Source organism: Anopheles funestus, chromosome 2RL (assembly GCF_943734845.2).
Source record: "Anopheles funestus chromosome 2RL, idAnoFuneDA-416_04, whole genome shotgun sequence".
NCBI lineage: Eukaryota > Metazoa > Arthropoda > Insecta > Diptera > Culicidae > Anopheles > Anopheles funestus.
In genome coordinates, this window is record NC_064598.1 from 75,469,575 (window position 1) to 75,493,941 (window position 24,367).

The window sequence follows — 24,367 nt, forward strand, 5'->3', positions numbered from 1 at the left end:
GTTAACCCAAACCAAATTCTGTTTCTCTTTGTTCGATCGTCCGTATGTTCGCTTGCGAGAGGTGTCTATTTTTTTATGTTATTTTAGTTGCCTGCATTTTTTGTTGGTCTAGTTCGGCCACTCACTTAACGTTAGATTCGTGTTTGTTGGATCTTTCTGCTACTATAAAAAGACATCTCCAAGCTTGTATCAATCAGAACCAGAACGATCTTCGACTCGATCGCATTACAGCAACTAACCCAAACCTCCATCCAGCAATCATGAAGGTAATTCAAGGTCTTCTTAACCACTTGCATTGAAATTGTCCCCGATTAACCGATATATTTAACTCCGTCCATTAGTGCATCGCAGCTGTAGTCATGGTGGCTCTGGCCGTCGTAGTCGAGGGTGGTATTGTTTCGGTTCCGGTGGTCTACTCCGCTCCCGAGACGACCGTTGTCCAGCAGAACGTTGCTCCGAAGTACGTTGTCCCTGCCCCGCTCACCTACGCCGCTCCCGCTATTTCCTATGCCGCTCCGGCCTACTCCTATGCTGCACAAACCGTCTCCCATGCCGTCCCAGCCGTTCGCACCCTCTCCTATGCTCGTGTCGCATCGGTAGCCCCGGTTGCCTACTCCGCTCCGACATTCTACTCTGATTCAGACGTTGTAGAGGCCGCTCCAGTAGCCGTTGCTCCTGCTGCCACCGTCGTCGCTCAGCCCGCCGTAGCTGTTGTCGCCCAGAAGGAAGCTCGTTATGTGGCCGCCAACCGAGGCGCTGTCCATGAGGCTCCTCTGACCGGACACGCCGTCAACCAGCAATCACTGAACGTTGAGCCAGCTCCAGGAACTCTGTAAACATTTCACTTAATTTCAAATTAAAATCCCAGTCTCATGGATTCAATAATCCTACATAATTTTTAAAACATGCTGTCGTTTGTATCTTTTTATTTTGAATCCGAAAGAAGATTTCGTAAAAACATGTTTGAAAATTGAACAAATTCAAATAAATTTGTAAAGAAGTGTCGATTGAAGTTTTTTTTATCAACAACTTACTTTATTTATTAAAAGGTTTAATATCATTGAATAGTTACACATGTTTTTAAAAAATATCAATGTATATGGATTTAAAGTTAAAGGAATGTGCAAGAAACATGCTTTCAACAACACGGTTGTTTTATTTACATTTCATTAGAAAGTTCATCATTATCACATTCATTTATGCCACAATCGACTTCTGGTTGACTAGATGTCCTGGTAGAGGGGCTACATGGACGGCTCCCGGGTTGGCTGCAACGTACTTCGCAGCATGGGCCTGGACTGGGAGGTAGTTGTTGTATCCGTAGCCATATCCGTGACCGAGACCATATCCGTGTTCCACACCGTATCCTCCATACAGACCCAGCGGACTGACCGTCTTCAGAGCGTTCACGTTAGCCTGGACCACAGTCGGGGCATATTTCGCTCCATAGTATCCTCCATACAGACCCAATGGATTGACGGTGTTCAGAGCGTTCACGTTGGCCTGGACCACAGTCGGGGCATATTTCGCTCCATAGTATCCTCCGTACAGACCCAATGGATTGACGGTGTTCAGAGCGTTCACGTTGGCTTGGACTACAGTTGGGGCGTACTTGGTGCCGTAGTATCCTCCGTACAAACCGTTGTTGTAGACAGAGTACGGAAGAGCGGCCGAGTATGGGTAGGACAGTCCATTATCCAACACGGAGGAGTATCCTAGTCCAGCAAGCCCGGAATAGTGACCCAGACCATCATACGAGTTCAGACCCAGTCCATAGAGTCCAGAGTTGTAGGAGTACGGAAGAACCGACTGCACAGCTGGCAGGTATGATCCGTTGGAGACAGCGGCCAGAGCCAGGACGACGATCACGATAAGGCCCTGTTGAAATGGTTTGGATTTAATTTTTATTTTAATAATCCTCGGAAAACAAACGTACCTTCATTTTACGTTGAAAATGTTGAAGAATTTTGTGTGAACGTTAGACGCAGTCGATATGAACTGTGACAACGGAACCAACGGTACACAGTTTTATACTGTTCTGTGTGATTACTAAAAATACAAAGGTCAATTAGTACATATTATACCCTTGCAGTAAAATTCACGCATTGTTGGAGTGTTTTACACGTTCTATAAACTCTATTGCCACAAAGTGAATGTTCAACCAAAATGTAATGTTAGTATGATACGACCTCTAGATAAATGTAGCGAAGCATGAAATCGGAAGCTCGTAAATCAAACATTCTCTTCCTCCAATTATATACCACATCTACTTTTATTCGGCATTATAACTAACCGATCACCAATGCCGCCAGGCCTTTCTTCGTAATTTAAAAAAAAAACTAATAAAACTGACCTTCTGTGCGAAAATTTTGGCATACACCACTAATATTTTTCACGGAATCTGTTTCATATTTAAGCCCAAGAAAAACTTTAAACCAGTATCAGTCGAATTGAAGTGATCATCAGCAACAAAGGCACACAGCAAATACTATTATGAAGGTAAACTTCAACGAGTAGACTCTTGCTAAAATACAAATAAAATTAAATAAATGTGTAATTGACTCCATCCTTCAATCAACAGGTCTTCATTGCAATCGCCGTCCTGGCTCTGGCCGCTGTCTCCAACGGATCTTACCTGCCAGCTGTGCAGTCAGTCCTACCGTACTCCTACAACTCTGGACTCTATGGACTGGGTCTGAACTCGTACGATGGTCTGGGTCACTACTCCGAGCTTGCTGGACTAGGATATTCCTCCGTGTTGGATAATGGACTGTCCTACCCATACTCGGCCGCTCTTCCGTACTCTGTCTACAACAACGGTCTGTACGGAGGATACTACGACGCCAAGTACGCTCCAACTGTGGTCCAGGCTAACGTGAACGCTCTGAACACCGTGAATCCATTGGGACTGTATGGAGGATACTATGGAGCTAAATATGCCCCGACTGTGGTCCAGGCTAACGTGAACGCTCTGAAGACGGTCAGTCCGCTGGGTCTGTATGGAGGATACGGTGTGGAAAACGGATACGGTCTGAGTCACGGATATGGCTACGGATACAACAACTACCTCCCAGTCCAGGCCCATGCTGCGAAGTACGTTGCAGCCAACCCGGGAGCCGTCCATGTGGCCCCTCTACCAGGACATCTAGTCAACCAGAAGTCGATTGTGGCATAAATGAATGTGATAATGATGAACTTTCTAATGAAATGTAAATAAAACAACCGTGTTGTTGAAAGCATGTTTGTTGCACATTCCTTTAACTTTAAAACCATATACGTTGATATTTTTGAAAAACATGTGTAACTATTCAATGATATTAAACCTTTTAATAAAAGAAGAAAGTCGTTAGATAAAAAAAACTTCAATCGACACTTCTTTACAAATTTATTTGAATTTGTTCAATTTTCATGTGTTTACGAAATCTTCTTTCGGATTCAAAATAAAAAGATACAAACGACAGCATGTTTTTTTTAAATTATGTAGGATTATTGAATCCATGAGACTGGGTTTTTAATTTGAAATTAAGTGAAATGTTTACAGAGTTCCTGGAGCTGGCTCAACGTTCAGTGATTGCTGGTTGACGGCGTGTCCGGCCAGAGGAGCCTCATGGACAGCGCCTCGGTTGGCGGCCACATAACGAGCTTCCTTCTGGGCGACAACAGCTACGGCGGGCTGAGCGACGACGGTGGCAGCAGGAGCAACGGCTACTGGAGCGGCCTCTACAACGTCTGAATCAGAGTAGAATGTCGGAGCGGAGTAGGCAACCGGGGCTACCGATGCGACACGAGCATATGAGAGGGTGCGAACGGCTGGGACGGCATGGGAGACGGTTTGTGCAGCATAGGAATAGGCCGGAGCGGCATAGGAAATAGCGGGAGCGGCGTAGGTGAGCGGGGCAGGAACAACGTACTTCGGAGCAACGTTCTGCTGGACAACGGTCGTCTCGGGAGCGGAGTAGACCACCGGAACCGGAGCAATGCCACCCTCGACTACAACGGCCAGAGCCACCATGACTACAGTTGCGATGCACTAATGGACGGAGTTAAACATATCGGTTAATCGGGGACAATTTCAATGCAAGTGGTTAAGAAGACCTTGAATTACCTTCATGATTGCTGGATGGAGGTTTGGGTTAGTTGCTGTAATGCGATCGAGTCGAAGATCGTTCTGGTTCTGATTGATACAAGCTTGGAGATGTCTTTTTATAGTAGCAGAAAGATCCAACAAACACGAATCTAACGTTAAGTGAGTGGCCGAACTAGATCAACAAAAAATGCAGGCAACTAAAATAACACAAAAAATAGACACCTCTCGCAAGCGAACAAGCGGACGATCGAACAAAGAGAAACAGAATTTGGTTTGGGTTAACATTCATACGTCATGAATCGGAGTCGGATCAGGTTTATTAAAAGAATATTATTTACATTTACAGCACATATTTGGCAACTGGAGCGGAAGAGAGATACTTGTTGTATCCCAGTCCGTAGTTGTTGTATCCGAGACCGTATCCGCTGGCAAGGACTGGAGCAACCAGCTTGTTGTATCCCAATCCGTAGCTGTTATCAACGACCTTGGTGGCGACGACCGGGACAACCAGCTTGTTGTATCCCAATCCGTAGCTGTTATCAACGACCTTGGTGGCGACGACCGGGGCAACCAGCTTGTTGTATCCCAATCCGTAGCTGTTATCAAGGACCTTGGTGGCCAGCACAGGAGCAACCGACGGGTATTCGACCACCCTCTTCAAGGCCGAATAAGAACCGTACAGCGATGGGTAGGAGTACTTGTCTACAGCTGCTGGTAGACCGTACGAAGAACCGACGACCACCTTCGACAGGGGAAGTCCATAGCCATAGCTCTGGTAGGAAAGATCATCATCGTATGGCAGGTAGGACGCCTCGGACACAGCGACGAGAGCCAGCGCCATGATTGCAATGAAGAACTGGAATACACGAGCGTATTTTAGGAATAGAGTTGAACAAATCCATTTTCTCACGACGCTTACCTTCATTTTGATTGATTTTGTAAAATGTGTGGATTGAAGCGCTGTACGAATACTGATGCCAATAACATCAGTGGTCGCATCTTTTATAGCGCCACGTACCGGAAGTGTAAAACGAAAGGAAAACTCCGTCACCAAGGTCTTTTTAACCGGAAAATGCGTCGCTTGGGGTTTGTTATAAAAGCAAACGATATTTGGGTCAAACGATCACAGTTCACTTGCAACGTTTTCACGATCAAACCCAATCGATCGAAGGATCATTCAACTGTAAACATGAAGGTGAGTTCAATCCGCACATTTGTCGTGTTTATTGATACTGATGGGTTAGAGTTATGTTTGTTCTACTGTCCAGGGATTCATCGTGATCGCCGTCCTGGCTTTGGCCGCTGTCTCCAACGGATCCTACTTGCCAGCTGTGCAGTCGGTCCTCTGTCGGACAACTCTGGACTGTATGGACTGGGTCTGAACTCGTATGATGGTCTGGGTCACTATTCCGGGCTTGCTGGACTAGGATATTCCTCCGTGTTGGATAATGGACTGTCCTACCCATACTCGGCCGCTCTTCCGTACTCTGTCTACAACAACGGTTTGTACGGAGGATACTACGGCACCAAGTACGCCCCAACTGTAGTCCAAGCCAACGTGAACACTCTGAACACCGTCAATCCATTGGGTCTGTATGGAGGATACTATGGAGCGAAATATGCCCCGACTGTGGTCCAGGCTAACGTGAACGCTCTGAAGACGGTCAATCCGCTGGGTCTGTATGGAGGATACGGTGTGGAAAACGGATACGGTCTGGGTCACGGATATGGCTACGGATACAACAACTACCTCCCAGTCCAGGTTCATGCTGCAAAGTACGTTGCAGCCAACCCGGGAGCCGTCCATGTGGCCCCTCTACCAGGACATCTAGTTAACCAGAAATCTATTGTTGCTTGAATTTAGGAATGTTTTTTTAACTGCTTTTTAAAATGATTGAATGCACTTTTTAAAGAATATGTATTCATTTTTTATAGATTATGATTTTCATTCGAAAAGCTATTTTGTTTGTTTGAAATGGTTTGTAGGTTTAATTTATTAATTTTATTTATATTACCATCGTTTTTACTTGTTATACCGGGTTTTTACTTGTTATGTATATTTCCTCTTTTGTTCTTTGTTTTTTTTTTTATTTGAATGGAGTTGACTCTTGTTTGCCTGACCTTAGCTAACAAAAGCTTTACCTTCCGCAAACCCGAACATCGAAAAAATTATCCCTTTGCGAATGAGCTCAAATGTTTCTACAGTATGCATGTTACCATTCTGTCTATCGAAACATTAATCTTACAAATGCCGCCAGTTCGATGGAACCTGCAATTTGTTGCTGTCCCCGTGCTTCTCGTTTCCCGTATTGTCAATCGGTTAGGGGTGTAGCAAATCTGCCCATGCAGCACACAACACATTGCACATCGGTCGTCATCATCGCAAAGTGTGGTGCCTCTGCCACGGGCCCAGTGCAGCAAGAGATTACATCGAATGGGTGTGTTTTACGTTAAGCACCATACCTTGCCGGCATTAAAGTGGTGCAGTGGCTGTCGTTGATTGATTACCATTTATCAACGGTAACGCCAACCATTCTAGGTGGACCCCGGTCGGTTTGGTATGGTACGCGAAATCAGCAGGGCATCGGACACCTGGGCTCATTGTTGGAAAAAGGTTTATGCAAATGAAAGTTCAATCCTTTCCGTTCTTACTGTCATGTGTTTTGCGAAATCGATCGATTGCGGGTTACTTTTCTTGGGGCTATTTCTCGATCATTTCTCTATTTCTCGATTTGTTTGTAGGAAGCATACAAATGGAATCCTTTCGGCTAATGAGTTGAGTACGGATTAAGACTTTAACGTCTGATGACAGCACAGCAGCGGGATTAAGCTGTTATATCGTGGATGCACTCTGGAAGGGTGAAGGTGTATGGGCGGAATGCGTCAAATTAGAATGATTACTTTAATGTGCTGCTGCATGATGAGTGTACTTTGTTGGTGCTCGTTTGTGAAGTGTGCGAGAGGCACGATATGAAGTATAATGATGTGATTTAAAATCAGATGCAATTATTCGCCCGAGAGTGATAATATTGGATTGATTTGAATGAGACTCTCAGAGGAGTATGATATGAAGTGGCAAAAATTGCCATGATCTCTATTAGTATCCTATACAGATATCCATCAAAGAAACATTGTAGGCCTGATAGCTTTAATAACAGGAATAGTATATGGACTAGCACTAGGACTATGTTTGGGTAGCTTATTTCATCTTCCATAAAAGGTAACATTTTTTTCAAGCTCTAGTTTTAATTTTCTTGTTCTGAAAATTTTTAATTCTTTATTAAGAACTACTCCAGTACCACCAATTGATATGGAGTCGAGTTACTGCTAAAAGAGAAACAGGAGCATCGGAAACTGTAGCAACATTCGAAGAATGTAGCAGATTTAAACGGGACATCATAAGCTAAGTAGCAAGGACTGACTATCCGGCTACGTTGTAAAATTAAGTCTAGTAAGCCAGAATTGGCCACAAGACTTGCAGGCTGATGTCCTCAACTGCGAAGCTGATGTCCCCTTAAGCTCGTGCCTGATATGGACCGGTTCCAAAAAAGGACATGAAAATAAAGAAAGTTCTGTTCTTTCAAGTACACATGCTGCTAGAAATTGCTATGTGTTTTGCAATGGAAAGTGATTTGTGAACAGTCAGTTTGGTTCGTGTATGTCACGGTTTATTAGCTTGAAATACATATTTCAGCAGATGATTTACAGCAGATATTTGGTTAGTGGTGCCGCATCGGCAAGATATTTGTTATATCCATATCCATAACCGTAACCGTACGCACCGTAAGCTGCTGGATAGCCCCAATGGTTCGCTAGGCTACTGGCTACGTTGGCCTGCACAACGGTTGTCTTGACCGGTCCGTAGGTACCGTAAAGCGATGCGTATGGTGCGTAGGGATGAGCTCCATGAATTGGGGCTGGCAGACTGGCGGCATTTTCCTGCACTACCGTCGGTCCATGGGAGCCCCAGTAACTGTACGTACCGGACGGGTTGCCATAGTAGGCGGCATATGGTGCGGCATAAGCTGGTGCTGCGTATGCAAGCGGTGCATAGTGATCGTCGTAGTATGCACCGGTATCGTGTACGGTATGGGCAAGATCGGTGTAAGGCGCGATGTATCCTGCCTCGGCGATGACCACAACTCCCATTACAGCAACAAGTGCAGCAATCGACTATCGATCGAGAAGAGAATCGTTACGTCTTCAGTATATCTTACATTCCTTTGAAATGTTCCGTTCCGTTGGTACGAAATCCCTTACCTTCATGATGAATGGTACGCTTTGAATCTTTATCTGGCGAAGGTTCTTGCGGTACTGCACCATTCGATCTACAGTCGGCCTCACTCATTGCAGGTGATTTTATAAACCGCTACCGAGAGACGACCTTCGTGCGGTAACGCACGGCAATGAAATAAACGCTGCGACGATGCTGTGCGCCTTCAAGCGTAACATGCGCTCATTCTCAACGACTTCAGTGCATAAGATTAGCTGTCAATTATCCAAGCATCCAGGCATCTAGAACAATGAGTACCTGTAATGCACCTGCCGCTTGTGTTTTTCAGTGCAGTGGAGAAAGCTTAAATTAGTATCACTCGCCCTGCAAACACCTGCAACTCAAGATGGCGGGAAGCTAACCTGCACGTAAACTCTAATTGATTGATAACGCCTTGTGAGAAATGGGTTTGTTTGTTTGACGTTGAGTACCACCGGTAACGTAAGGTTAATAAAAATAGCCTTTACACATGCACCGACAAGCGGACTATCCTACCAAGAACGGTTTCAAACTACCAGAAGCCGGAGCTCGGTCAAGGCAGGGCAGCCCTGGGGCCTGCTTTTTGTTGTTGTGTATTTTGTTATGCTTTTTTCTTTCTTGTGCCATTCCTTTGGCGCAGTATTACGTGTTTAAAGGTGGATAGTTCTTGTTCCAGGATACGGTGCAGTTACTGCAGCTGTCGCTAGTCTAGTTCGTGGGATACGCTGGATAGTAATTAGCATACGCTGCCAGTTGTACGGCATGTGTCCAGATACGCTGCAAGTTACATCAACACCCTTTTGGTGGTGTTCTTGATCGAACGTGAAACAACCAAACCAATCAGTGTTCTATATTGTGAATGTCAGAAAGAGGAAAATGTCTCTAGAAAAGCACACACAGGGTGGTTTGTATGAAAAGAAGCTAATTGTTATCAAACGCCCGCACCCGCACTGGCGAGATAATTGATCGTACAGAACGATTACGGGCAAAAGTTCCTCAATAAAATTGATTTTTAATGAACGGCTTTTAGGTGGATAGATTAATCTCGTTGCGGGTTTGTCGCGATACGCAATGTTTCTGTTCGGGTCGGGTTCGTGACTAATAGTAACCAGCGAAACGGGAACTTATTACACCACTTTGTTGTGTGTTGTACGGTTGGCCATTTCGATTGGATAGAATTTCTGACGTTATGTCACTACCAGTACTTTTCACGCCTTTTGGTATGTTTGAAAGTATATCTAAAGACACACATTTCGCTGCTTAAAGTGGCTCGTTTTTCGGGAAGTTCTCTTTCTCGCAGATAGATAGAGAGAGAGAAGGAGGGAGGGGACTAGACAGCAAGAAGCTAAAAATGCGTAGGCAACTTGCACACCCGCAGTGCAAGTGCTATCCCACTCATAACGCGACTAATTAACGCAATTATCGAACGTGACATATTTACCGCCGAACGGGCAATTAAAGTTTATCTCTTCCAGCCTCCGCCTGTTAATCGGGCGGCTGGCTCGAAAGTAGTCCTGCTCTACTAGAGCACATGGAAAGCCACCGGGCCGGCACGAATGGTGCATTATTCAGGAAGTGACATGTGGACTGCACGGTGGAGTTCTTGGGGAGAGATTTTTTTGTTGTCTTCTAATATGTTGCACTCACACGGCGGGTGCATTGGTGATTCGCGTCACGTATGGGATTTTGTAATAAGCACCCTTGCGTACGCTAGAAACTGTTCGCACGTACACCTGGACGGTGCAGAAACGTGTTTTGGGCAGGGCAGATGGTGGTTTGAACTTGGCCGGAACCCTTTCGAAGGCGCGTTAGGGAACGGGCGTACCAAGTGACACACAAATAGAAGGGCAATGCTGACCTTGGCCACGTTCCGGAAGGGGAGATGGGAAGATAAGGGGTGGGAGGAAGTGGTTTGTAGAACTTTACATAAGAACTAATTCACGTAATAGTCTTAGCTAAGCACAGTAGAGGAAGAAAGTTGACGTCTTATATGAGGAAGGAGATGTTTATTATATATTCCAAAGGTTTCGAGGTATAAGATTAGATAAATTGGAATAAAACTCAATGCAATTTCGATAAACAGTTATGGAGTTATTATCTATTACACTTCAGTGACCTAGTCCAAACACATGCCTATAGATTATATTTAAAAAAAAAAGATATCTCGTGGTCTTATCGTTGAGATAAGCTTCTAACACACTGACGATCTGTTTCATGTTTGGAGCATGAAAATAATTTTTGAATACTTAAATAATAAATACAATTTCTTTATTTTTATTAATTCTTAAGGATGACGGATTTTAACCGTATTGTCAGTATGGAATGATGAGTTTTTCCTTTCCTCAATTCCTTTATGACTAATAATTCGGTCATTCGATGAAATAATTGAAACTAAAATTAATGAAACTAAATTAATGAATTAAGTTAAACATTTGGTTCGTCAAATTTTCTTTAAAAAGCGGGTTCGTTGTCTGTACAAAACATGTTGAAGTCTTTTGTTTTGTTTTTAGATTTAAATAAAACAAACAATTTTCGGTGGTAATAGATAATGCAATCTTTCGAGTTGTGCTGGCTACAAATAACTGAATTTACTGAACAGAATAAAGAATACATTTTTTTAAGGAATTTCATAACAGACTGGTAAATATAAATAATATAAAATAATGACATACCAGCTTAACTTTGCTTTACATTTTGTTGGTTAGCTGTATTTGGGAACTTCAACTTTTTTTCTATTTATACAGAACGACCAGGCCGTATTGAAAGGCATCTGTAGCATAGAATTTAATAGACATAAATTTATAGAGATTCTTTCAGCATTTTATTGGGAAGAGGCAAGTTTCAGACCCTTATATCGGTTGGTATTGTTCAATAAAATCGCCAGCTCCTTAAAAAACAATATTTCGTAGCCAATTTTACACACTAATGTTTATTCATTGGCGTTACCCCTTTCGAATATATCTCACACTTCTTCTACAGTACTTTTTCTCAAAACCGTTTGAACACTTATCGCCAATCATCGATTTTGGCACAAAAGGTGAGTATAGAACGGTTTTGAAAAGCAATGCTGACCATTTGTCATAACTAGAACTAGGTTCCGATTGGTTTGATTTCTCCGGACCACTTTACCCACTCTCGCTTCCTAGCACTGCGTCGCATGACCTTCGAAGTCGTTGGACCCTGACGAACCACAATCGCCAATTCTTGGCCTACCGTAGTGTCCATCTGTAACCGAACCTCCCAGAGCGGAAGCTTAACTGTACGGGTGGTTCGGTATCGATCGGTATGCCGATCAGCCCCTTCTACCGAGTTTCATAATCTTTGTGTTTTTTTTGCGAAGGTATGTGTGTGTGTGTCTGTATGCGCTCATTGCAAATAAACCTGCAAGGCTAGGCGGTGTATGTACGATAGTGCGATCGGTGAACAATTTTCTTCCCCTAACAACCATCCACCTTCTCTTCTGCATTCACGCAGGCTGGGCGAGAATGCATTCCGAACGTTGCAACGAACGTTTGTTTGGGAGTTGGTACACTTGCCCGACCCCCGTGGGTGCATTTCGCGCGTTAGTGCAAGGAGTGGAGGTATACGGATTGGTATGGACGTCCACACCGAAGGGACCATTGGCCACGATCGGCCGTTGCCACGTTGCGTGTGTAACGGTAGGGTGGGAGGCATCCGTTCACCGGGAGGCATGGCGGGTTCTTCCCTTTTGCGAGCCAATCTTCGGATCGGGCTGACGATCGTTGTATAAAAGGATCCGACACTGGTCGTATCACAATCAGAAGCAGTCCAAGCGTTCTAAAAGCTCATCCAGCAACCAACAACAACACCAACCTACCTACCACCATGAAGGTATGTTGGCATCGTTTGGCGAAGTGATCGTTTCAGGACATCAGGACCTTCGCGTCGAATCAGGACATAGCAGGATCTCGGTTTTGATGGTTTCATAATCTTTTTCTACCACACAGTGCATCGTTGCCGCCGTTGCCGTCATCGCCCTGGCCGTCGCTGCTGAGGCTGGATATCCGTACGCTGGCTATCCTTACGCCGGATACGGAGCCACCGTCATCCAGGCCAATGCCCCAGCCTACCCGTACGCTGGCTACCCGTACGCTCATGCTGCCTACCCGTATGCTCATGGTGCCTACCCGTACGCTCATGCCGCTGCCTACCCCGCTGCCATTGCTGCCTATGCTGCCCCTCACGCTGCCCTCCTGGCCGCTCCTCATGCTCCGCTTGCTTCGGTTGCCCACCATGCCGGTGTTGTCCCCGGAGCCACCTCCGTCACCGCTACCCGTGGTGCCGTCCATGTTGCTCCCCTGCCCGGACATGCCGTCTCGCAGAAGCAGCTGAACCTGGCCCCGGCTCCCGGAACTCTGTAAGCTGGACGCTTTTACTAGCGCTTAAGGACATGATCGGAAAATGAAGTGTGATAGGCGAAAGGAACCAGTGCCAACAAGACAGATGTGTACGACAGATTTGTCCAGCGGGCATTCGTTGGGCAATTGGTCGGCGATGTTTTGGTTGGATTCCCAAAAGCACGATAGCTGGCTGTTGTTTTGTTCATGGTTATCTCAGCTGGTTGTACATTTACTGTAAATATAAGTTATTTACATGAATAAATGACAGCAAAAAAGTAAAATTATGAGTTTTTATTGATTGAATGGGATTGGATGATTGGGTTATGAATATTATCAACAAAATATGTACAATTTAATTTTTCAGAAATTGAAAGATAGTCTATATTGCACAAAGGTATATTAATGGAAACATTGATACAAGAAATGTATAAAATAATTGTACTTAATGTTAACTGTTTTGACAGCTTAGGAAAGCGAACCAACTTGACTAGCCAAGTACTAACAAAAGGTATAATAATATCATATATTCACTGAGATTAAAGAGCATTACTGACTACACTTATATTTGATGAATGTTAACATTATTATTTACCTGCTTATTTCATTAACAGTTTGGCTGTTTAAGCTGGCTTTAGGAGTGCCCTTGATAACTATGAACCCTTTATACAAGAAGTCCGCTATTTTTTATGTAACCTTTTCTGGTGGGAGAGTTTGACACCTACTGAACACTTCTTCTAGCCATGTAGACATCCTGAAATACTTTATAGACTAGGTCACCTGATGTTGTTCTAACTACATGGCAACCCCATTCAAAACTGACAATTTTATTTTGCCATCATAGTGATTTTTTTCTACATTCTATCAGCCGTAAGGTGTAAAAAACTCTTCAGACCATTATCTTCTTGGATTTGGTTTCCAATACAATGTGTAATATGGGTCTCAGAGGAGTAGAAGAAAACTTGGATTCAATGCAGCAGAAACAACTTTCTTATTTTCATATGTTGTTTTTTTTGGACACTTGTACCTCTTGTAATTATACCATGTGCTTGATTTTACAATACATTTTTAAAAAATGTTGTGAAAAATAAACTTGATTGTTAACAGTTGCTTTCTAAAGAAAGTAATAGGCATAATTTTCCACGGCAGATTTCCTAGTTTTATAGTTATTAGTAAATAAAAGACCGGGGCGGCCCGGTGATGCATGTAATAAATGGCGCCAGTCCACACGGCCGAACCGGGTTCAAATCCCATTTGGACCGTCTCCCCGTAGCAAGGACTGACTATCCGGCTACGTGGTAAAAATAAGTCTAGTAAACCAGAAATGGCCGGCGCGACCTGTACGGTCGTTAAAAGCCAAGAAGAGAGAGAGAGAGAGAGTAAATAAAAGAAAGAGTGATTAATGATTTACAAAACATTTGGTTAAAAATTTAAAACACAACCCCATAAATTCAATAATTATTTAAAACAAAAATGAAATGTTAAAAGAGATTACTTAAAGTACTACTTCATTGCCTATTGTGACAATATGTATTAGAAAGGATCTATAACTTGAAGAACTCAAAAAACAGTAAAGACACCTTCGTTAAGCAGCCTAATAAAAATGTGTGATCAAAGAGATAGATTGTACAAATTGAATTAATTAAATTTATGGGCCGAAAGGTATCGTATTGGATGGACATCCTTGCTTACAACGAGACTTACTCATGCGTCCACTAAATCAAACGTTCACGAGAATATAAATCCAACATTGCTCGTGTTCGTCAACCACGCGTGTCTAAGCGTGATCGGAAGTGTTGTTTTTTTTGGAAGTGTTTCTAATACCGATTTAGTCGCACGTCCTTCACGCTCTATTGCCACCGTCCTTATGATTTTATAATTTTAGCAAAATTGAAGATTCTTGACGACTGTTTGTTGTGACGCGTTCCGTCCATTCTGACGACCAATCGGTTTTATGATAAGCACGTGTAAAGAAGATACCCGGTAGCTAGAAGCAAGAACCATTCAGTATAAATAGGCGCTTCTGCAATCAGTAAGGCATCAATCAGCTTCTAGCAACCGTTGTCTGCAGCACACATTTGCTTCCAAGCCGTCCACCAAAACCACCTAACAAACTATCATAATGAAGGTAAGAATTCATGCATTGGTCCTTAGAATCGGAATTCAATATCTTCCTATCGCATGGCCCAGGTCTTCATCGCTTCGATCGCTCTGGTTCTGCTGGCCGTCGCAGAAGCTTCCTACTTGCCGTACGGAGGTGGAGTTGTCAGCACCTATGCAACGAGTGTTCCAGTGACCACCTCGGTCGCCTATCCATCCTACGGTCTGTACGGAAAGTCGGTCGGTCTTCCGCTTGTCAACAAGTATGCCTACCCCTCGGTGTACAATAGCTACCCACTAGTCAACAAAGTCGTGTCATACTCAGCCCCAGCTAATGTTGTGAGCTATGGCGGTTACGGATATGGCGGTTATGGCTATGGCACCGGATACGGTTATGGTGCTGGCTACGGATTCGGTTATGGTAAGGTTCTGCCTTCGAAGTACTACTTGTAAGTAGTGTGATGTATTTGAAACATACAAATTGAACAACCGGAGCAACTTGAAGAAAACAAAAATGTACAGAAACAGCGATGTAAAAAACGAGTTTTAAAATAAAGTTAAAAATGCATTAAAAAAGTAAATATATGTATAACATTTTGTGACTTTGCGAGAATTTTTGGAAAATTGTTTTTCTTACACTTGACAATATTTACCAGTAGTCTTTGTGCGATTGGAATGATGCTACGATGAGGGAAAAGCCTTTTCCCTTTTAGAAGTACAATAAATTTCAATACATTTATTAAAATTAATCTGGCAGGATAAATCTCCTTCTATGTGGTGATGGGATCTTACAATAAATCAAATAGTATCCCAACATATTTCATCCGTTTCCAGTGTTATAGTACAAATAAAATAATGTTTAGAAAAAAAAATTGTCCAGATTACCATTGGAATATGCCATGTGTAATAATAATAAAGGAGAGAAATGAGTCTCAGAAAGAATTATATAAGCAATACCATTAGTTAGGAGAAATAATAAATTTATATCAACGACATGTAACTAATCATCGTAGCGAAGTTGTGATTACATTAAGCAGATAAATTATTTAAAAAGTCTTATGGTACTGGTGAATTTGTTCACTTTTAATTATTTTTTTTTGCATTTTTCAGTAATTTTATTTTTTTAATATACCACGCGTTTCACTCGTTTCTTTGGTTAGTTGCGTTCAAAAAAAGCCTTAAATCCTTTACATTTATTTTTTATATTTATTTTATATTTTATTATCAGGTAGCATTTAAATATGTCACTATGTGCATGTTCACCACGTAGGACTGAGGAGCACACCACCACACTGGAATCGCAGGACTGATTCGACTGGTATTGGACAAAGCAAGTTGAAATAATGTAGAAGAAGATACACAATAAACATAGAAAAAAGGCAAAAGGTGTTCTTTTTCGTAAAATGCTTTGCATTCTTGCATTTATTCAAACATTTGCAGGAATCAATAGAAACGTGAACAGATCGCAAACGAACGAACTACTTAGCAGCTAATGAGTATGTTATCACTTGTTCAGCGTATTGCACGACGGGCGCACAGATGGGATGATGTGTTCCGGTTGATATTGGTACCTTTCGACTTAGATGGTTCCCGGTGCCGGTGCCAGGTTCAGCTGCTGCTGCGAGACGGCATGTCCGGGCAGAGGAGCAACATGGACGGCACCACGGGTAGCGGTGACGGAGGTAGCTCCAGGGACAACACCACCATGATGGGCAACCGAAGCCAGCGGAGCATGAGGAGCGGCCAGGATGGCGGCATGTGGAGCAGCCAAGATGGCGGCATGTGGAGCGTACGCTGGGTAGGCGGCATGGATCGCTGCCGGTGGCCACGAAGCTACCGGGACAGCCGCAGGAAGACCAGCGTATGGCCAGCCCCATGGCAGCACACCAGCCTCCGACACGACGGCGAGAGCAAGAACAACGGCAACAACGGCGACCTGTAATTTCGATTGTGTATTAGTTTTGTGAGAAAGATGAGCCCGAAAATGAGCTCTTCACACTTTAATCACCTTCATGGTTGCTGGATTTGGTTTGATTGGTTGGTTAGAATACTGTAATACACAGCTTGTGATGTGTTCGATCGAACGTTTGAATTGTGTGTGATACTGGTTCCCGAGCCAGGTATGGGTTTTATACCTCCAAGAATGCTTCGGAGTACGAGAACGTGGCACTCCAGGAAGGACACGGTAAGAAAAAAAAAGTGTAAAACAGATCGATCGTTCCAAGTGATCGAACTACACTTTTACCGACGCGATTGCATCAACCAGAAGCACCTGGGTGAACTAGCCGAGCCTTCCTACAGACAGCAATTAATGGTCTGCGACCTCTCATCCACCGACCGAAAGCTCCACACGCTGCGACATTCCAATGCAGGACCCGAACCGCGCAGAACAGACCAATAGTACATAGATCGGAGCAGTTCAAGCTGGTCACAACAGATGGACTAGTTGGGTGAACGTCGTGCGTCTAATGAACCTGCAATGGCGTTGATGTCTAGGGGTTATGAAGGAAGTGAAAGAACTCACACCAATTCTAGGAGGTTCCTGCCATGGTGACACTATCCGCATTTCCAATGCTGAGAGTTGCCACTGAGAATAGCTCGCCCAGAAAATGCTTTCCAAAGTTCAGTGATCTATTTGGCGGGTGGAACGTACCGAGAAGTACATAACTTCGTGTACGTCAATTGTCCAAGACGCTGGTGAGTTGCATACGCGTATGTAGATTAAGCATTAGTTTTAGCATATGGTCGAAGCTGTATCGTTCCCCACCACTATATGACGCTAGTTCGCATTCTAGGCACCCGGCGAACCTTCGGCCCTGCACCATCGATGGGCAAAGTGAAAGAATAATCCCGCGGTATATAGGAAAAGCTTGATCGTTTGTTGTCGTTCGCCCCTTGTGCCCGTGTTAGTATTGCACACCCGCCTGTGTCGATTTTTGTGTTGTTTCTCGTACTCGCATTGCCCCGCATGTTGCCGGCCTCACGGTGAAGATGGTGGGAGGTTATGCACATGCACAATTGCACCGGGCACGGTAAACGGTATCGAGGTCGAGCGTAGTTGACGGGCGTATCTGATCGTGGTTCGGGTTAGAAGAAGGAGTTTCCGTATAAAAACCGGCACGCGTACCTCGGTAAGGTATCATAACTTCTACAACCGTTCCAAAGTAACCACCGAAACAAACGCTCCAAACCAAAATACCAAAATGAAGGTACGGATTGGGTGATGATTTTTGGGAAATTTTGGGATGAGGAAGAGTCATCAAGACGATTCCATATATTTTGGAGGTTCTAACATCTTTTCTCCTTTCCATTTCATTCTTGCCAAAACAGTGCATGGTAGCTGCAGTCATCTTGGCCCTGGCCGTCGTTTCGGAAGCCGGAATCCTGCCCTATGCCGGCTGGCCATACGGTCACCTGGCCGCCCCAACCGTCATCCAGTCGAACGTGTTGGCCCATCCGTACGGTGCGTTCTCGCATGCTGCCATCCACGCTGCCTATGCTCCGCATGCAGCCATCTTGGCCGCTCCTCATGCTGCCATCCTGGCCGCACCGCACGCTCCCATCCTGGCCGCCCATCATGGTCCAGCTGCCTCGGTTGCTCACCATGCCGGTGTTGTGCCCGGAGCTACCTCCGTCACCGCTACCCGTGGTGCTGTGCATGTCGCCCCTCTGCCCGGACATGCCGTCTCGCAGCAGCAGCTGAACTTGGCACCGGCACCAGGCACGATCTAAAGCGCACTAGTCCGGCTTAGCACCTTGTACGGGGTGTTTCTCTCGCATCATCTGTCGTCTATCGCTGTTTTGTCGAAATTACGCTATCCCGATTTTGGACGGTAGAGTTATTTCGTTTGACCGTACGCCTCATATTCGGACCCGGAACGTGTTGTGAATAAAATGAGCAGACCAAAATTGGTTTCATATTTCTCATATATTTTGCTTCGCTTTATTCTGCTGAGATTACTCATGAGGCGAAAGAAATAGGGGTTATTTTTTTCCAAGCGGAGGGCAATGTGCAAATCTTTCTTGATCCTGGAATTCCTATAGAGTCACTTCCTAGAGCATAATACATTCCTATTCCCAGGATATGCAGATGATTTGAATGAAGACCAATCTAGCCTCGCAACACTGGTGCATCTTTTTGAATCACTAATCTGTTATGATGATTCGAGAATAGAGTCATTTCTTCACTCGGTGGGATGCAATTTATTGATGATCATTCCAAATTGTAGTCTAGCAATAGCACCGCAACGAATATTTAAAGTTTGAAATAAGATTGAACTCAAATAGACCAGGTAGTTTAAGATATATTGATTGTCCATACTCCAGGGAATAAAAAAGGAAATAATCATATAATTTATGTACGAAATAGGGCGGCCCGATGGAGCATGTGATAAACGGCGCCAGTCCACACGGCCAGACCGGGTTCATATCCCACCCGGACCGTCCCCCCGTAGCAAGGACTGACTATCCGGCTACGTGGTAAAAATAAGTCTAGTAAGCCAGAAATGGCCGGCGTGACCTGTAAGGTCGTTAAAGCTAAGAAGAGAGAGAGAGTTCAATTTTCAAACCGAAAATAAAACAACAGCCTTTTAGGATAGATTCTTAGCTACAAAAAGGGAGGCAGGCAGGGTAGGCTGACCCGTTGTGCCTGTCTTAATCTTTATGTTGCTCTTTTTGTTACAGTCTCGTCTCCGACCCCGAATAGCCAGAAACAAGATTAATCGCCTCAAAGACAAACGATGGCTGTCAAACACAATTACAATCTCAACACTGCAGAGGACCATGAAATATTAAAATAATTAAATGATGATAATCAAAGTGATGACAAAATGTGGTATCATGCGAAAGTCCCTGTCTCATATCGAAAACCTGTTGGAATATTTCCGATTACTAACTTTTTTAAAATTAGTATTGATTCGTGTATGCGACGTTGTTAATGTTTTTGGTCTGCCAATTTGGAAAGGACGTCTTCATATCTTCAACGACAGCAAAGCGAGACTTCTGTATTGTAAGGTCTTAACGGACCTTAAGGTCATACCGGCCATTTCTAGCTTACTGGACTTATTTCACCACGTAGACGGATAGTCAGTCTACTATTTTTTATAATACGAGGTCTGCACCGAGTATTCCCGCTATAACACGCCCTTCATGGTTGAGAAGGCCAAGGAAATATCTACCAACTGATGTGAATTGTATCATAGTTTAAGTCACGACCAGTTGTAAGCGGTTTTAATAAAAAAAACGAAGTTTGACTCTTAGATAAAAAATTTCAAGTCCTCTCGTTCGACTGTTTAGGATGTGCAACTTTGATGTGATATTGACGGAAAAATACACCAGTTAGTTTTAAATTAATTGTCCATTAAACCTTCAATGAGAGTGCAAGTTGAGTCACAAACAAGATATGTAAAATTTCTAGTACTTCTAGCACGAAGCGGTTTGAGCTACACGCACTGATCAATCGTTCGTATAAGTCCTTGAAGGAACTTAATCATTTTTAATCAATTCAACTAATATAGAAACATACTTGCTGACTTACTATCTGATATAAAACTGACTACTGAAATAAAAATAATAAAAAAGAAAGCGATACAAAAGTATCGAGAAAAGCAATTGAGGTATGAATCATGAAAGACATAATTTTAAGCAGCCAAAGAGTAAGACAAGAATTGTTGACACCGTTTGTCACAACAAACTCCCACACGTGTGCAACGCGGATCTAGAGCAGCCAGAAGGTGCTAAACCTTAAATGCATATCCGTTCGGGTGCTTGATTGGCGTTCTGGGGTGTAAAGTTGTACTTCCTTTCTGTGGAGCCGGGCCATTGAAGGTGTGAAAGCTTATAATGTCCAGTCCAGACATTAGCGCCAATGACTAATGCGATAAAGAACGGTTCAACGACAGTGGAAAGCGAACAACCGCACGTCAACAGCTCATAAGTTGGCTCGTTCAGTCACGCGTGGGCCATACTATCGGTTTAATGGATGAAGAAACCGCCCAGCGGTCCAGATTGACTGTGAACTTGGAACCCGTTGGTGGGTTACGATTCGTTCTAGGTTTGGCTGGGCACTACCGGGGGTTCTAGTGCTGGAGTATAGGGCCACACAGAAACACGAACACCATACTGTGTGGGGTCAATGTCAGCCGGTACTAGAAATGGACCGAGAAATGTGCACTAGAAATGGAGCCGGATTGATTGTGGCGGCGTACAAAGTTCTAGTAGCTGCACGATGCACATTTGCAAACTAACCCAGCCCGAAGCTTGAACTTGGGTGGAGTCGATATCCTGGACCGGCTAGTGGAAAAAATGAATGAACCAGAGCACCCATCAAAATGGGTGCACGGTTGGGTGGTTTGTTTTTTTTTTCTTATTTTACAAAGTCACATTCTTGTTTTCTGTAGGTCGCCAACTGTAGGAGGTGGCTTACAATATTTATGCTGTTGTTGTTGTCTTCTAATCAAGCAAACAAAACCACGGAAACTAATCGGTATAAAAGGCTTCGGACAAGAAGTTAGAATTGTTACTTTAGCACATTTCCTCGTACAGAACGGCAGAAACCCGAGCAGCAGACACCGATGGAAGTAAGTATGGAGCGGATTTTTTTGTATGTAGTGAGTTGAGATAGTTTATGTACATGTGTCGTCTTCAATTCTTCCCCCCCCCCAAAAAAACAAAAGTTCCTCAGCAAAGTGCTTCGTATTGCACTGGCAATTGGCATCGTGTCTTCGTTGGTGGGCCCTTCGGATGCATCATTTCCGGGGTTGTCGCTGGAAGGATGGCCGTACTTTTATCCACTCGGTCCGTGGCATGACCATACACCGGTGCAACCGTACTACGAACCCGTACCGATCACACCCGTCGTTGCGGCACAACTTGCAGAGTATCCCGGTGCGATGTCGATCGCAGCGACACGCGGTGCGATCCATATTGCGCCACTACCGGGTCACTCGGTTTCACAGTTCCAGTACAACCTGGACGCACCGCCAGGAACGTACTAAAGCACTACCAAAAACAAATGAAAAATCACACGCACACACAAAAACACACCGTTTCACTTAAAACTTAGTCAATAAACAGCTGTATTTCTCGCAGAATATTCTCCCACCGGAACACAAGATGTGGTCAATATTGTTGATGTTTTCGTTGAGAATTTCCACAGAACTATCGGGGATCCTGTGCAAGGAGCTTCGTCATCAGCGTCGGTGCAACGTAATGGTTGGTGCTGTAACCCTGTCCCTTAATGAACACGTTCGGTACAGCCCACGGGCCTGGTTTGCCCCGTTGTACTGGAACGTACGCCACCAGGGATGCGGACGGAGCGACAAAGCTCAGATATCGCTTATCGGGTAGAAACAGCTGGTGGCGATGATGGTGAACAGGTTGGTGAAGGGTGTGTGGATAGTGGAACTCAGACACCTCCGGTTCGTAAGAATGTGCGTGCGAATCGGGAAATCTCACAATCGGATGCTCCTGTAACAGTCCCGTTTCGACGTGCTCGAAATACTTTGGCCGTGGGAAATATCCTTCATCGAGTGGGTGAACCGGTTCGTAGGGTGTGAAGAGTGCCAACTTGGTGGAATGTGCCGCACAGTTTGTGATAAAAACACCAAACAAAACGGTGACAAATACCTGCGAAATATAGAGATATGTCAGTGAAGTGAACCGAACAATTCCTTCCAATTTAGGGCTTACCTTCATGTTTTAGTGCTTTCGTGTCAGTGTTGTTCACGACGATACCCAAAATGCCTGGCGTGTCTGGCGGTCAAACACAATGTGGATCATCCTCAACGGTGGTGATCACGTTTTATAACGAAGAAATGTCGATTCACTGTAACAAAAGGCGCCCAAAAAACGGATGCGTCTGCGCAATTGTGGTGTGGCACCTTATGTAATGCTTTGGCCAGGGGGGTGGTCCAAAATGTTGCAGACGGTCAGATGTGTGATATGGTGCATCATAAAGCTGTAACAGATTGTGTTCCAGTGAGTGGCGCGTGTGCTAGTGAGTGAGGTTGCAAATGGAAGATCTCAACGGTCGGATAGCGGGCCGCGAGTTCACCAGAGGGTGAAAGTTATGCGTAAACTTGACCCACAACTGCAGTAGTGAATGTTGTCAGAAAAGATAAGCTAGTTTCTGTGCCGGTTGTTGGAGCAAATGTAAGAAGAGATAGTGAAAACCTGAGACCTAATGATGAGGTTACATGATGTTCGTATTCAAAGAATATTGGGGGAGTTTCTTTAATTGGACTTTTCGGGCACCAAAAATGATAATCAGAAACAAAAGCTCAAGTTGCATGAATCTTGCATTTATTTGTGTGCACAAGTTAAAATAGATAAAGCATATCGGGTGGGCAGAGGTTTATTTTCGGTAAGGAATCCCCGTTCCCAAGACATGTCAGAATTTGGACGAAAAAAAAATTGACTAAGCAGTCATGCCTTGGAACGGCGATTCCTCAGAACACACTCATTGAAGATTGGCTAGAGAGCGGATGGGTTTGGTGCGTTACTCAGTTCCTGGTGCTGCGGCTAGATTCAGTTGCGTCTGCGACACGGAATGTCCTGGCAGTGGAGCAACATGGACGGCCCCACGTGTTGCCGAAACAGCCGTGGCAGCAGGAGCTGGAGCAACGGCAACAATAGCCGGCCCGGCCGGTGATGGCGCTAGGAGCAACGTCGGAGTACCGGACACATCTACGGCGATCGGTGCCGGCAGGGCATGAACGATCGTAGGAGCGGGATTGGACTGGATGACAGTTGCACCGGGAATGGCTAGACCGGCTGGTGCAGCAATCGCATATCCCGGTGCCAGAGCAATCGGGATCACAGAACCGTCAGCAATAAGCGCGGTTGCGGCTAGGACAAGAACTATGATGCACTACCAAAAAGATGGAGATGAAATGGGTCGTTCCTAGTAATCCTCTGCTCGTAGTCCTAGTGATCTCAATACATACCTTCATGATTGCACTAAGTGGTGTGATATCTTTGGAGTAGAGCACTACTGGAGCGGGTAAAAAAGGGTATTTGCACTTGCAACACGTTTCGTTCGACACTGCAGATCAGAATCTGATGAGCTACGGTTCTGTGTGTCTTCTATTTATATCACCATCCGGCAGCACGGCTTCTGTCATTCGGCCGGGAAGAAGCTATCCACTGGTGCAGTTGGCCAGACCGAGATAAAACCACGTCCAAGAGGATGAATTAATTACCCACCAACACTTGTCATGGTATCGCTCAAACTTGGTAGGACATTTCATCAGCATTTGACGGTGTGTCCACGAGATGGGACACCATTTTAGGACCGGTTCGATCCGAGCCAGGGTTTGGCGGTGGAATTAGATTACAATAATTATTAGCATACATTATTGGGTGCAGGAGAAGTGGTACAGTTGGGGTATAATCCACGCGACAGGAACATAGAGATGGCCCCCGGACATCGGAGACGTAAGGGTAAGTGTGATGTAACGCAACGTTCCGGCATCAGCTGGTCGGATGATATTGCCTTCTGTGGATGTTATGGAATGGGGAAAAAATATTCTACTACCGATTGATGACGTCGGAGTTCTATCATGATATATC

At 44.4% G+C, this 24,367-nt stretch overlaps 12 protein-coding genes across 13 annotated transcripts in view; 6 read left to right on the forward strand and 6 right to left on the reverse strand.

The window, feature by feature from the left end:
- LOC125761162 (uncharacterized) overlaps nucleotides 1–5,140 on the reverse strand; it is a 49,350-nt gene extending 44,210 nt beyond the window's left edge. The window contains exons 1-3 of one of the 2 annotated variants that reach the window (XM_049422067.1): nucleotides 5,007–5,140; nucleotides 4,635–4,943; nucleotides 4,387–4,571 (exon numbers count right to left, since the gene is read on the reverse strand). In XM_049422067.1, the coding sequence (XP_049278024.1) occupies nucleotides 4,428–4,571; nucleotides 4,635–4,943; nucleotides 5,007–5,012 (459 nt within the window). In that variant the 5' untranslated portion in view covers nucleotides 5,013–5,140 and the 3' untranslated portion in view covers nucleotides 4,387–4,427. Of the gene's footprint in view, nucleotides 1–4,386; nucleotides 4,572–4,634; nucleotides 4,944–5,006 lie in introns of those variants that run through there. The other variant, XM_049422066.1, reaches the window with a different exon arrangement.
- Nucleotides 157–929, forward strand: LOC125761167 (cuticle protein 16.5-like). The gene is made up of 2 exons (XM_049422074.1): nucleotides 157–266; nucleotides 342–929. The coding sequence occupies exons 1-2, from the start codon at nucleotides 261–263 to the stop codon at nucleotides 834–836; spliced, it is 501 nt and encodes a 166-aa protein (XP_049278031.1). The 5' UTR covers nucleotides 157–260; the 3' UTR covers nucleotides 837–929.
- Nucleotides 2,041–3,306, forward strand: LOC125761158 (uncharacterized). The gene is made up of 2 exons (XM_049422057.1): nucleotides 2,041–2,499; nucleotides 2,582–3,306. Exons 1-2 carry the CDS (start codon nucleotides 2,494–2,496, stop codon nucleotides 3,173–3,175), a joined length of 600 nt encoding a protein of 199 aa, XP_049278014.1. The 5' UTR covers nucleotides 2,041–2,493; the 3' UTR covers nucleotides 3,176–3,306.
- On the reverse strand, nucleotides 3,482–4,159 carry LOC125761168 (cuticle protein 16.5-like). Its single transcript, XM_049422075.1, has 2 exons — nucleotides 4,106–4,159; nucleotides 3,482–4,030 (listed from the first exon to the last, which is right to left on the reverse strand). The coding sequence occupies exons 1-2, from the start codon at nucleotides 4,109–4,111 to the stop codon at nucleotides 3,536–3,538; spliced, it is 501 nt and encodes a 166-aa protein (XP_049278032.1). The 5' UTR covers nucleotides 4,112–4,159; the 3' UTR covers nucleotides 3,482–3,535.
- Nucleotides 5,141–7,733: 2,593 nt separating the features above from the next.
- LOC125765228 (cuticle protein 38-like) lies at nucleotides 7,734–8,490 on the reverse strand. The gene is made up of 2 exons (XM_049430143.1): nucleotides 8,348–8,490; nucleotides 7,734–8,260 (listed from the first exon to the last, which is right to left on the reverse strand). Exons 1-2 carry the CDS (start codon nucleotides 8,408–8,410, stop codon nucleotides 7,790–7,792), a joined length of 534 nt encoding a protein of 177 aa, XP_049286100.1. The 5' UTR covers nucleotides 8,411–8,490; the 3' UTR covers nucleotides 7,734–7,789.
- Nucleotides 8,491–12,081: 3,591 nt separating this feature from the next.
- On the forward strand, nucleotides 12,082–12,981 carry LOC125766039 (adult cuticle protein 1-like). The gene is made up of 2 exons (XM_049431619.1): nucleotides 12,082–12,191; nucleotides 12,308–12,981. Exons 1-2 carry the CDS (start codon nucleotides 12,186–12,188, stop codon nucleotides 12,719–12,721), a joined length of 420 nt encoding a protein of 139 aa, XP_049287576.1. The 5' UTR covers nucleotides 12,082–12,185; the 3' UTR covers nucleotides 12,722–12,981.
- A 1,534-nt stretch (nucleotides 12,982–14,515) lies between these two features.
- On the forward strand, nucleotides 14,516–15,378 carry LOC125766043 (keratin-associated protein 19-2-like). The gene is made up of 2 exons (XM_049431622.1): nucleotides 14,516–14,825; nucleotides 14,888–15,378. The coding sequence occupies exons 1-2, from the start codon at nucleotides 14,820–14,822 to the stop codon at nucleotides 15,248–15,250; spliced, it is 369 nt and encodes a 122-aa protein (XP_049287579.1). The 5' UTR covers nucleotides 14,516–14,819; the 3' UTR covers nucleotides 15,251–15,378.
- Nucleotides 15,379–16,186: 808 nt separating this feature from the next.
- On the reverse strand, nucleotides 16,187–16,919 carry LOC125766044 (adult cuticle protein 1-like). Its single transcript, XM_049431623.1, has 2 exons — nucleotides 16,806–16,919; nucleotides 16,187–16,733 (listed from the first exon to the last, which is right to left on the reverse strand). Exons 1-2 carry the CDS (start codon nucleotides 16,809–16,811, stop codon nucleotides 16,377–16,379), a joined length of 363 nt encoding a protein of 120 aa, XP_049287580.1. The 5' UTR covers nucleotides 16,812–16,919; the 3' UTR covers nucleotides 16,187–16,376.
- A 977-nt stretch (nucleotides 16,920–17,896) lies between these two features.
- LOC125766040 (adult cuticle protein 1-like) lies at nucleotides 17,897–18,726 on the forward strand. The gene is made up of 2 exons (XM_049431620.1): nucleotides 17,897–18,006; nucleotides 18,128–18,726. Exons 1-2 carry the CDS (start codon nucleotides 18,001–18,003, stop codon nucleotides 18,527–18,529), a joined length of 408 nt encoding a protein of 135 aa, XP_049287577.1. The 5' UTR covers nucleotides 17,897–18,000; the 3' UTR covers nucleotides 18,530–18,726.
- A 2,531-nt stretch (nucleotides 18,727–21,257) lies between these two features.
- LOC125766045 (uncharacterized) lies at nucleotides 21,258–21,909 on the forward strand. Its single transcript, XM_049431625.1, has 2 exons — nucleotides 21,258–21,375; nucleotides 21,472–21,909. Exons 1-2 carry the CDS (start codon nucleotides 21,370–21,372, stop codon nucleotides 21,790–21,792), a joined length of 327 nt encoding a protein of 108 aa, XP_049287582.1. The 5' UTR covers nucleotides 21,258–21,369; the 3' UTR covers nucleotides 21,793–21,909.
- LOC125766038 (uncharacterized) lies at nucleotides 21,844–22,967 on the reverse strand. The gene is made up of 2 exons (XM_049431618.1): nucleotides 22,487–22,967; nucleotides 21,844–22,423 (listed from the first exon to the last, which is right to left on the reverse strand). Exons 1-2 carry the CDS (start codon nucleotides 22,490–22,492, stop codon nucleotides 21,956–21,958), a joined length of 474 nt encoding a protein of 157 aa, XP_049287575.1. The 5' UTR covers nucleotides 22,493–22,967; the 3' UTR covers nucleotides 21,844–21,955.
- Nucleotides 22,968–23,076: 109 nt separating this feature from the next.
- LOC125766042 (adult cuticle protein 1-like) lies at nucleotides 23,077–23,877 on the reverse strand. The gene is made up of 2 exons (XM_049431621.1): nucleotides 23,743–23,877; nucleotides 23,077–23,666 (listed from the first exon to the last, which is right to left on the reverse strand). The coding sequence occupies exons 1-2, from the start codon at nucleotides 23,746–23,748 to the stop codon at nucleotides 23,295–23,297; spliced, it is 378 nt and encodes a 125-aa protein (XP_049287578.1). The 5' UTR covers nucleotides 23,749–23,877; the 3' UTR covers nucleotides 23,077–23,294.
- Between the last annotated feature and the right edge of the window lie 490 nt (nucleotides 23,878–24,367).

What these genes read in the sequence shown, in the direction of transcription:
- LOC125765228 (XM_049430143.1), bottom strand. Translation starts at nt 8,410, where the DNA reads ATGGTGCAGTACCGCAAGAACCTTCGCCAGATAAAGATTCAAAGCGTA. An exon ending in GCGTACCATTCATCATGAAG is followed by an intron (nt 8,261 to 8,347) that starts GTAAGGGATTTC and finishes CTCGATCGATAG; the next exon opens with TCGATTGCTGCACTTGTTGC.